The following is a 10412-nucleotide window of genomic DNA, read 5'->3' as shown; positions in this document are numbered from 1 at the left end:
GTGGAAAACCTGAGAAAATAATTGAATGTGAGAGGAATTCACAATAGGGGTACATACCCTGAGGCTTGAGTTACAAATTCTGGGCTCTCCAGCATATAAAATATTTTTTAAATATAAGAAATAAATGGGTGAGATTAAGGAGAGCATGTAAACAGAAAAAAAAGTGAATAAGTTCAAGGACTTATTATCCCGGAGCATTCTTAGAATTCTGGGAGGCGAGGAACCTGTAAAGGAGGTGAGAAAGCAGTAGGAAGAAAGGCAGGAGGAAAACCAGAAGAGTATCTCACATGTTCAAAATGTTTTGAAGAGGAAAAAATAAATTAACTATGTCAAAATCCACTGATGAAGATAATGTCTGAGAAAAGATCAGTGGATTTATCAATTTTTATATAGGTCACTGTACACATTGAGAGAAGCAGCTGCAGTTGATTGGTGTAAGAAAAACCTAATTGTGTTGAGTTCAGAAATAAATAGTAGAAGAGAAATAGGAGATATCAAAAATAAACATTCTTTCAAGGAGTTTGGCTTCTGCTGGAAAGGATATTCTTCTGATTTCTGCCAGCAAAAGTAATCTTTTAAATCTGAGCACACTTAGAAGATAATTTCAGTTAAACATTGAATGTTAATAATAACATTTCCAAGAAAGAAAGCAGTAGTAACAATAACTCTTTTTCAATTTTAGCAAATGCACTGAAAAAAAACCTTGGCATTTTCTAATTTCCTTCCTTTCATACTTTAGCTACTGTGTTTTTCTTCTTGTTAGCCTTTTAAAGTAGTTTTTACACTTTATATGATTATCTGAGAACTGGGTATTTTACTGCCTCACATATTTTCATCAAAATATGATGACTTCCATTTACCTACCTGATTTCTATCACTGTTACTACTTGAAATATTCTAATCCAGGAAGACAGAGCAAAGTTATCTCACTCATCAAAAAACAAAACAAAACAAAACAAAACAATCAAACCCCACATTCATCTCAAAATGACTGCTTTTCCGCTATCCACTCTACCAACAAAGGATCACAGTTGTGAATTTCCATAATCATCCTTTCTGTTCAATCTACCAATTTTTAAGGCTGTATCTCAAATTCAATTTTGGGGAAATAATTGTTTTTAATCAATTTTGATGAGTCATCATCTGAGATATGTGGATAACCTAGAGAACTTTAGCAGTTACTTAGATTAGATTAAGTGGCTACATAACTTCTTAGGCAAAAGGGGAAATCTTACAGAACCATTCATTGGCAAGATTGAATAACAATGTGAAGACAATCACCAGAGTCCCACCCATGATTTCTCTCTACATAAAGAGAAGAGACTTCTCCTGTGAAGTTTAGAAGCTTTTCCATTCCACCACAGATGAGTACTGCAATTAGTCAGTCACATTAACTGTAGCTCTTTGCAAGGGTTTGACACAAGTCGATGATCATTACCTTAATGAAGAATGACAAGATCCTTTTTAAAAAAATAGTACACATTCATGTAATCATGAGAGCACGACCCTCCACTGAACACATGGAATCTTGAAACAAAAGCTTGCATCCTAATCTAACAGGTGCATTTGAACAAAGACATTTAATCAGACATTTTCTGAGACCAAAATGGTTACTTTTGAGAGAAATGCATGAAAAAAACGTATTTTCTTCCTTGGTTGTCTTTAGTGGGATATTCTGAATGTTTGTGCATGTTGGTCAAGTTTATCTGAGAGAAAAATAGTTCGCAATATTTAAATGACAAACAACCAAGAAACTTGCTTAGGTAACATCTTCTGGCAACAATTGGATAACACACAAGTCTACTAAGAAACATGAAAAGAATAGACAACTAATACAGAACTTAAGAGGTAAATGAAGCTCTATTATCAGAGCCTCTCTCTCAGGAAGGTTGTGCGAAGAGTAAAACGATTCAGTGATGTGGGTGTTATATCCCAGGCAGAACAATAAGAATATATGTAATCTTTACAGATTTTTTAAAAAAATAATATTAGTAATGATATAAGAAGATATGTAATTCTTTTAGATTATAACAATAGTAATAGTGATAATAACAAGGAGGAGAAGGTGGGAAGAGGAAAGGGGAAAGAGATGAGGATGATGAAGAAGAGAAAGAAGAAGAAGAGGAAGAATTATTATTAAAGAGTAGGAGGGGAGGGGAAGGAAACCAATAAAAACAGCAACAACTGTAGTGGAGATTGTGATGTATCACCCAGATGGTCCTACTCTTCAGGATCACATTACTCATTCCTCCAGCTCTTGAGGGTGATGACAGCTGCTGTGTTTACAGCTGAGTACCTTTCTCAGGGATTACTCTCAGCTGAAAAGAACTGACTCTCAAAAAGTCATACCCCCTTACCAGGAGGCAGTTTGCATCCAACGACTGGTGAGTATGGTGGGATAAAACTTTGGCCTCTTTTTCCTAATTTGGGACAACTCTGCAGGACCACACCAACTCCAGAGCTCCCTGTGGAATCAGTTAATTTATTTGCTGTGACTGAATCACTGCTCGACTTCTCCTTCTACACAATTCTGCTTCTCTTGCTCCCCACACCTGTTGAACCCAAAACAACTCCCCAGTAAAATTTCTGCAAGGAAATCACTCACAGTCTCATTCCTGGAAAAAATCAACATGCAACAATGTCACTTATATATTGCTAACTACATGTCAAGTGCTCTTGTGTTTTACATGTTAACACATTTAATCCCCAATATTATGGCGTAGGTGAAATTATTATGCCCATTTTAAAGATGAAAAAATGGAGGCACAAAGAAGTTAAGTAACTTGCCTGAGTTCTCATCTCTAGTATCAGAGAGAGCCAGGGTTTGTACCCAGGCACTTTGACTCTAGACTACATGCTCTTACTACTATGTTCTAATGCCTTTTAACCTTGATACCATGGAGTTTGATTTCCAAGGTGTTTTTTAAAAGATAACAGGCTTTCTGACTTCAATTTCTTTAAATTTGATTTTGTTCAGAAAATAACACCTCTTTTCATAGGTACATTAAGAAGAAATTACTATGCTAAAATTAGAGTTTCTGCCCTCCCCACCCCCTTTAGTTTCTCAATACGAGAGCCAAAAGAATCCTGTCAAAACTAAGTGGTTTCCTGCCATCGCTCAGATCAAAAGCCTTAAATAGTTTTCCATCTCACTCACAACTAAAGCCAAATTCTTATATGGTAGACTAATTTTTTATTCAAAAATATATGTTCTTCCTCTCTACTGGGCCCATTCCTATATGTTCTTCCCTGTAGAAGGAGTACACTTCCCAGCTCATTGACATCAAGCTTGCCCATGTGACTTGCTTTTGCCAATGGATTATGACTACAATATGCCATATATGAGCACAGGCTTTGAAAACTATCACATGGTTCCACTATGGCTCTTTTACTTCTGCCACCAGAACAGGTGTCCCATATATGATTTACTCCTTTAGCCTGGTTACCTGAAGGAAGACAATATAAACAGAATCACAGACAGCCCATGAAAGGGATGTAAAATGAGCCCAAAATTTTGTTGTTGTAAGCCTCTGAGATTTGGGTATTTTTTAAAAACCCACAGCATAACTTAGAGAAAGCTGGCTCATGTATCTTATTGAAACCATTGATGACACAATATATCCTGCTCTCTGGCCTTACATCTTTGACTTTTTTTCCTACCAGCACACATAAAGACTGAAATCCAGCCTTGAATCAGTTTAATTCATGATTGTATTAGGGACCCCATCTTGGCTGGGCATGGTGGCTCACGCCTGTAATCTCAGCACTTTGGGAGGCTGAGGTGGACAGATCACGAGGTCAGGAGTTTGAGACCAGCCTGGCCAAAATAGTGAAACCCTGTCTCTACTAAAAATACAAAAATTAGCTGGGTGTGATGGCACGTGCCTGTAGTCCCAGCTACTCTGGAGGCTGAGGCAGGAGAATTTCTTGAACCCAGGAGGCAGAGGTTGCAGTGAGCCGAGATCATGCCACTGCACTCTAGCCTGGGCAACAGAGCGAGACTCTGTCTCAAAAAAAAAAAAAAAAAAAAAAGACCCCATCTTGTCCCCACCCCACATACCAAACATCTTCCTTAAGGACCACCCTGAACACCCCAGGAATTGGTCAGTTGTGCCTCTTTTTAACTACCATAGCACTCTCTATTTTTCTATTGTAGCACATAGTACACCATAATAAATTGGTGATTTAAATGACCTCCCCCTGTACCCTATCCAGTCTCTGAATTCTTGGGCAGGTACTATATCTTGTAAACTTTTATACTTCCATAACTAGGGCACACCACTGTGCTCACTGTATGAAAGCAGTTGAATAAGTCAGTGTATTAGCATTATGTTTCATTTATTAATCTTTTATTTTTCATTACATTTTAGTACAGCAAAGCAAATACAGGTAAACATCAGTATTCTTCATACAATAGCAGACAGAAAGGGAAGCCAGCCACAATTTAGAGTGCCTTTTCAGTTGTTGTTATATTTGTTTGTTAGTTTATCACTTTAAGCTAGATTATTTTACTGGCAAATTTTTTTCAAGCTTTCAAGGAAAAGCCTATATCTATAGCTATATGCTATATTCTTTTCTAGATAATGCAACAAGATGGAAAGATTTCCAAAACATTTTATAGAGCTATCAAAACTCATACCAAAATACAACAGAGACAGCAAGTGGTCAATCACATTTACCCAATCAGACAATATATTAAAACAGTTGAAACATTTCCAGACACCACACAAGAACTAAATATGAAAAGACATAAATATAACTGGAACACAAATACCAAATACAGTATGTACCCACCCCCACCCCCCAATACATGAGAACTGAGGCTCAAAGGCCCCTCCTTGCAAGGCCCCTCTGACTGCCATGCATTCCTCTACCTGAAGTTGTGAACAAAGATTTGCCTGTGCCCAACATCAGCTCTATTGGCCTCATCTTCCATTGCCTCCCTGTACTGCTGTGGCCAGTCCTGTGGTTCCTTTCTGTGGATTCTGGCCACATATCGCAAGGCTTTCATCTTAGAGGTTTCCAAACGGGCTCTAGGACCCCATACAAACTCATATTGCACTGGATCACTGTCAGGAACCCGTAAACTGTCTATATAGCGCTGACTCAAGTATCTGCAGGTAATCACATGCTTTCTCCCAGCTTGAACCCCTAAGCCCCGCAGAAAGGCCCAGACTGCAGACTCCCTGGCATGGTTGCCCATAATAAAGATGAAGCTTAGGACCTGCATCAAAAAGTTGTTGCCAGGCCTGTTTGGACTGTCTACGATCTCCTCAGTTTCTTCCATCTCCCTTCGGTTGTACAGAGTATAGGAGTGATTCCTGGGATCAAGTACCACTAGTTCTGTCCCATAGACATGGTTCAGGGTGCGGGCAGCACGATTCAGGAGGTCAGGGAACACTTTGCTGCACTCTCGGCCAATGTAGTACAGAATTCCTTTCTTTGGTATAGGCAGCTTAGTTGAATCCATAAGCAGAAATAACTGCACCAGCTTCCTTGCCTTGCTCTCCAATCTTGACTCAGGCCATGAATGTGGGGCATATTTTGAGGAATAGCTGGAAACCTCTGAATCAGGGGATGCTACCTCTGCAGCAGCTTCCTCAAAAAAGGGCCTCCTAAAGTGAGGGAGAGCCTGCCAACCCTCAGCAAAGGCTCTGGCAGCATCTTCTTCCAGAGCTTCGTTGTATTTCTCTGGCCAATCCATAGGATCTTTGTTATATATTTTCGCCATGAACTTCAGAATTTTCATCTTGGTGGTTTCTAGGTGGGATCTTGGGCCCCAGAAAAATTCATACTCCACTGGTTTACAGTCAGTTACTGGCCTGTAGTCTAAGTAACGCTGCCATACAAACTCCACAGACAGAAGTCTCTTTGGGTTCCCAAAAATGGAAAGCCTCCTTTCCCGCTGCACCCCCATCCTCCAGAGCATTTCCCAAATCTCAGCCTCCTTGGCTTGGTTGCCATTCAGGAATATTTGGCCTAGAATCATCATCAGGAGGCCCATCTTTGGCCCATTTGGGCTCTCTTCTAACCCTTCAAAGGGCACAGGTCCCAGTTTGTTTAACAGAATGTAGGTGTGTGCCTCAGGGTCAAGTTCTCTCAATTCAAACCTAAAAATGCACTCCAGGTGGGCTGCTGCTCGCCTGAGTATCTCAGGAAACTGGTTGCGATATTCTTTAACAATATATTCCCGCATTTCAGACTCCCGGATAGGGTACTTGCTCTGATCCTTCACCAGCAGGAACTGCAACAGCTCAGCTACATTCTGTTCCATAGGGTCTTGGGGCTTCAGGGTAATTGCAACCCGGGAAGTATTGAGGCCCATAATACTAATGGAGTTGGGGCTCTCACAGTCTCTCAGGACCTCGAATTCTATAGGGCCTTCTGCACCCTTAGGACCCTCAGAATCTGAGTCCACGGAGGCCTTGGTTACCCTAGGGCTTGGCAAAACAAGGGAACACTTGGAGGGGTTCCGGTCCACAGAAGCACTAGAGCTAAACAATGTGCTCGGGCCCTCACCAGGGTTAGGCAGCACGGAGCTTCCCGGTCCGTCAGGGGCGGTGGGCTGCACTAAGGTGCTTGCGCCCTCACCAGGAGTGGGCGGCACGGAGGTGTCCGATCCATCAGAGGCGGTGGGCGGCACAGAGGTGCTCAGTCCCTCACCGGGGATTGGCAGTACGGAAGTGCTTGGTCCCTCACCGGGAGTGGGCGGCACGGAGGTGCTCAAGTCCTCAGTGGCGGTGGGAGGCACAGAGGTGCTCAGTCCCTCACCAGGGGTGGGCGGCACGGAGGTGCTCAGTCCCCCACCAGGGGTGGGCGGCACGGAGGTGCTCGATCCCTCACCAGCAGTGGGCTGCACGGAGGTGCTCAGGCCCTCGGTGGCGGTGGGGGGCACGGAGGTGCTTGATCCCTTACCGCGTGTGGGCACCAAGGAGATGCTTTGTCCGTCAGAGGCGGCGGGCAGCACGGAGGTGCTCGGTCCCTCACCAGGAGTGGCCGGCACGGAGGTGCTCGGTCCCTCATCACGGGTGGGTGGCACGGGGGTGCTCAGGCCCTCAGTGGCGGTGGGCGGCACGGAGGTGCTCGGTCCCTCATCAGGAGTGGCCTGCACGGAGGTGCTCAGGCCCTCAGTGGCGGCGAGCGGCACGGAGGTGCCTGGTCCCTCACCAGGTGTAGGCAGCACGGAGGTGCTTGGTCCCTCATCAGGGGTGGGCACCACGGAGGTGCTTGGTCCCTCATAGGCTGTGGGCGGCACGGAGGTGCTCGTTCCCTCACCTGGGGTGGGCGGCAGGGAGGTGCTCCGTACCTCAGAGGCGGTGGGCGGCACGGAGGTGCTAGGTTCCTCAGAGGAAGTGGGCGGCCTGGAGGTGTTCCGGCCCTCAGAGGCGGCAAGCGTCACAGAGGTGCACAGCCCCTTAGAGATGGTGGGAGGCCCGGAGGTGCTTAGGCCCTCACTGGGGGTGGGCAGCACGGAGGTGCCAGGTCCCTCAGAGATGGTGGGCTGCCCGGAGGCGCTTGAGGCCTCAGAGATGGTGGGCGGCACAAAGGTGCTTGGGCCCTCAGCGGAGGTGGGCAGAACGGAGGTGCTTGGGCCCTCAGAGGCGCAGAGGCCCTGGAGGATCTGGGAATCGCTGGGACCCTGGGGGACGTCTGAGCCTGGCACATCAGCGGGGAGACCGGGGGCATTAGGGGCCTGCATTTCGCCCCAGCTGCTGTTGTGCGCAGTAGCCTTTGCAACGCGGCGGCGGCGGCGGCGCGAATTCTGGCTTACCAGAGACATGGTCCTGCCCACCGGCGTTGGCGTGTAGGAGCAGACACCGACAGGCCCGCGATCTGGCAGAGAGGACGGGAGGTGTGTAGGTGCCTCGGCACAAAACTGCCGCTAGCGGTAATGATGTTGCTGCTGCTGCCAGAACCAAAGTTCCAAGCAACTGCTGAAGCTGAAATTAGAGGTGGTGAAAAAGGCAGGCACTGGCCAGCAGTGAATGCTAGTCTCACTGTACTCTGCTTCTCACACCCCGCCCTCTGCCGCAGTCCGCGCAGGCGCAGACTGGCTCTGCGGCAAGGCGAAATCGCCCCGCCCCGCCCCTCCCCTGGGCCTGAGAAAGTGGATGCGGTGGTTCTGCACCAAAGGAGAGCACTAGCAGAAGGGAAACTTTGGTAGGGTGAAGCAAGGAGCTTAGAGTAGATGCATTAGGGAGTAAAAATGGAAATAATAATAAATACTTCTCAGATTTAGGGTACGATTGGAGGGCTTCTACACAGAGTGCCAGGCACTTAATAGATTCTCAAAATTGGTAAATATCATTGAGATTTGCAGTTTTCCCGAAGCTGTTTCAAAGAAAATGTGCATTGTCTCTGGAAGGGTAGAACCCCCCATCCCTGACCATGTCTCTTCTATCACTTTCTCCATTTATGTGTCTAACTCCTCCCCTAATGTTGTGAGCTAGAAAGAACTCTTTCCTAGAGGGTCTGAATGCCTGAAATTTAGTACCAATTAGGGAGCTTCGAAAACGCTTGAAAAGCCCAACATTCCCAGCCCAAACTTTCCCAGTCACCCAGGCTTTAGTGGGAAAGCCACTAAAACTCTTGAAAATTTGTTTAATTCTTTCACTCCACAATCACCTGCTCATTTAATAGAGCTTTTGTGAAAGTCAGTTGAGATACCGAGTGTTAAGGGATGTGTTACCTGCTCTGTTTTGCTCTATTACTCTAGCACTTTTGAGCAGATCCAACCCTGATCCCTTTATTCATTCACTCAACAAACACTGGTCATCTATCCCGAAGTTATAGTTAATCTCTTTGTCATCAAGGAGCACCCGATGTAAAAATGGGAGTCAAAGAAAAAGTAAAGCTAAATTTTCTAGAAGTTTGTAAAGAATGCAGGGGATGGCAGGGTCAGTTCTACCTGTAGATGCAGAAAAGGCTTCATAAAAGAGGAGATGTTTAAAAAGATGAGTGGGTAGATATTTACCAAAAGGACAAGGATGAGAAAATCATTCCAACTGAGAGTAGCACGGCAGCAGTGAGTAAGAAAGAAAACACTGAAGAGGACGGGCAGGCTGTTTTTAGAAGTAGGAGAGAGAGAGAGAGGAAGAGAGATAGAGGGAAAACACTAACTTTCTGACACTCACACAACCACTACAATTCAGCTTACCACTATTGACCCTCTATTGATATGTTTATATCTTGCTGCAAACATTTATTATATGTTGTCTTTCTTTATATCTTCTCAAAAATCTGGGAGTATACTTTTGTCTTTTTTTCTTTTTTTATACTTTAAGTTTTGGGGTACATGTGTAGAATGTGCAGATTTGTTACCTAGGTATACACGTGCCATGGTGGTTTGCTGCACCCATCAACCCATCATCTACATTAGGTATTTCTCCTAATGCTATCCCTCCCCTATCTCCCCACCCCTTGACAGGCCCTGGTGTGTGATGTTCCCCTCCCTGTGTCCATGTGTTGTAATTGTTCAATTCCCATTTATGAGTGAGAACGTGTGGTGTTTGGTTTCCTGTTCTTGTGTTAATTTTCTGAGAATGATGGTTTCCAGCTTCATCCATGCCCCTGCAAAGGACATGAACTCATCCTTTTTTATTGCATAGTATTCCACGGTGTATATGTGCCATGTTTTCTTTATCCAGTCTGTCATTGATGGGCATTTGGGTTGGTTCCAATACTTTTTTTTAATATGTCTTTAGGAAAGGGAAAATAACTGGCTACAGTCACAATGTGTCACCATCTCTGTCTCCAATTGGAGAAGCAATCCCTTATATGAATAACCAGTTTCGGTTCTGTGAAGTCCAATGCAGTTTTTATGCCCGGGGCCTATTCAGAATGGGAGGCACAAAAAAACCTAAGATATTTCTAAGCTTTAGCAACAGATATTCCTAACCTAGGGTACAGTGATTTTTAAAGACCCTGAAGTTGTTCAAACCTATAAACTAAAAATTTTTACCTCTAGAAATATATTCTAAAGAAATAATAAGATATATGTGCAAATATTTAGCTAAAATAACTTTTATTATATAATTTGTTCTAGTATAACAGAGCTGAAAACTAAATGAATGTTAAATAACTAAAGAGTATTTGAAGAAATTATGGTACTAAAAATGGAATACCAGTAAGTCATTATAATGATATCAAAGAATTCCATTTCTAATAATGTATAGTTGATTGCAGCAGCCCTGCGGAAAAAAAACCCCAGAAATTTAGGTAAAGAAACCCTTTTATGGCAACAAAGGCTACCAATACAGCATCAGAAACCTATAAAGGCAATGAGGACTTCAAGAGTAATGATCTCAGAAAAAAGGGAAGTGCAAATAGGTGAGTCTTACATTGTATACAAGTTTGTCACTTAAGGAATTTAATGATTTGTAAGCTGATAATTTGGAATTCTGAACTTACTG

General features: G+C 43.8%; 1 protein-coding gene across 1 annotated transcript; it reads right to left on the bottom strand.

Annotated features, from left to right (window-relative positions):
• Nucleotides 1-4327: 4327 nt before the first annotated feature.
• On the bottom strand, nt 4328-8043 carry MAGEE1 (MAGE family member E1). The gene has a single exon (XM_034949645.2). It carries the CDS (start codon nt 7778-7780, stop codon nt 4871-4873), a length of 2910 nt encoding a protein of 969 aa, XP_034805536.1. The 5' UTR covers nt 7781-8043; the 3' UTR covers nt 4328-4870.
• Between the last annotated feature and the right edge of the window lie 2369 nt (nt 8044-10412).

This window comes from Pan paniscus, chromosome X (assembly GCF_029289425.2).
Source record: "Pan paniscus chromosome X, NHGRI_mPanPan1-v2.0_pri, whole genome shotgun sequence".
NCBI lineage: Eukaryota > Metazoa > Chordata > Mammalia > Primates > Hominidae > Pan > Pan paniscus.
The sequence above is the reverse complement of the archived record's forward strand: the minus strand, read 5'-3'. Positions and strand labels throughout refer to the sequence as shown.

Excerpts from the sequence above, each read along its gene's own strand:
- MAGEE1 (XM_034949645.2), bottom strand. The coding sequence starts at position 7,780 with ATGTCTCTGGTAAGCCAGAATTCGCGCCGCCGCCGCCGCCGCGTTGCA.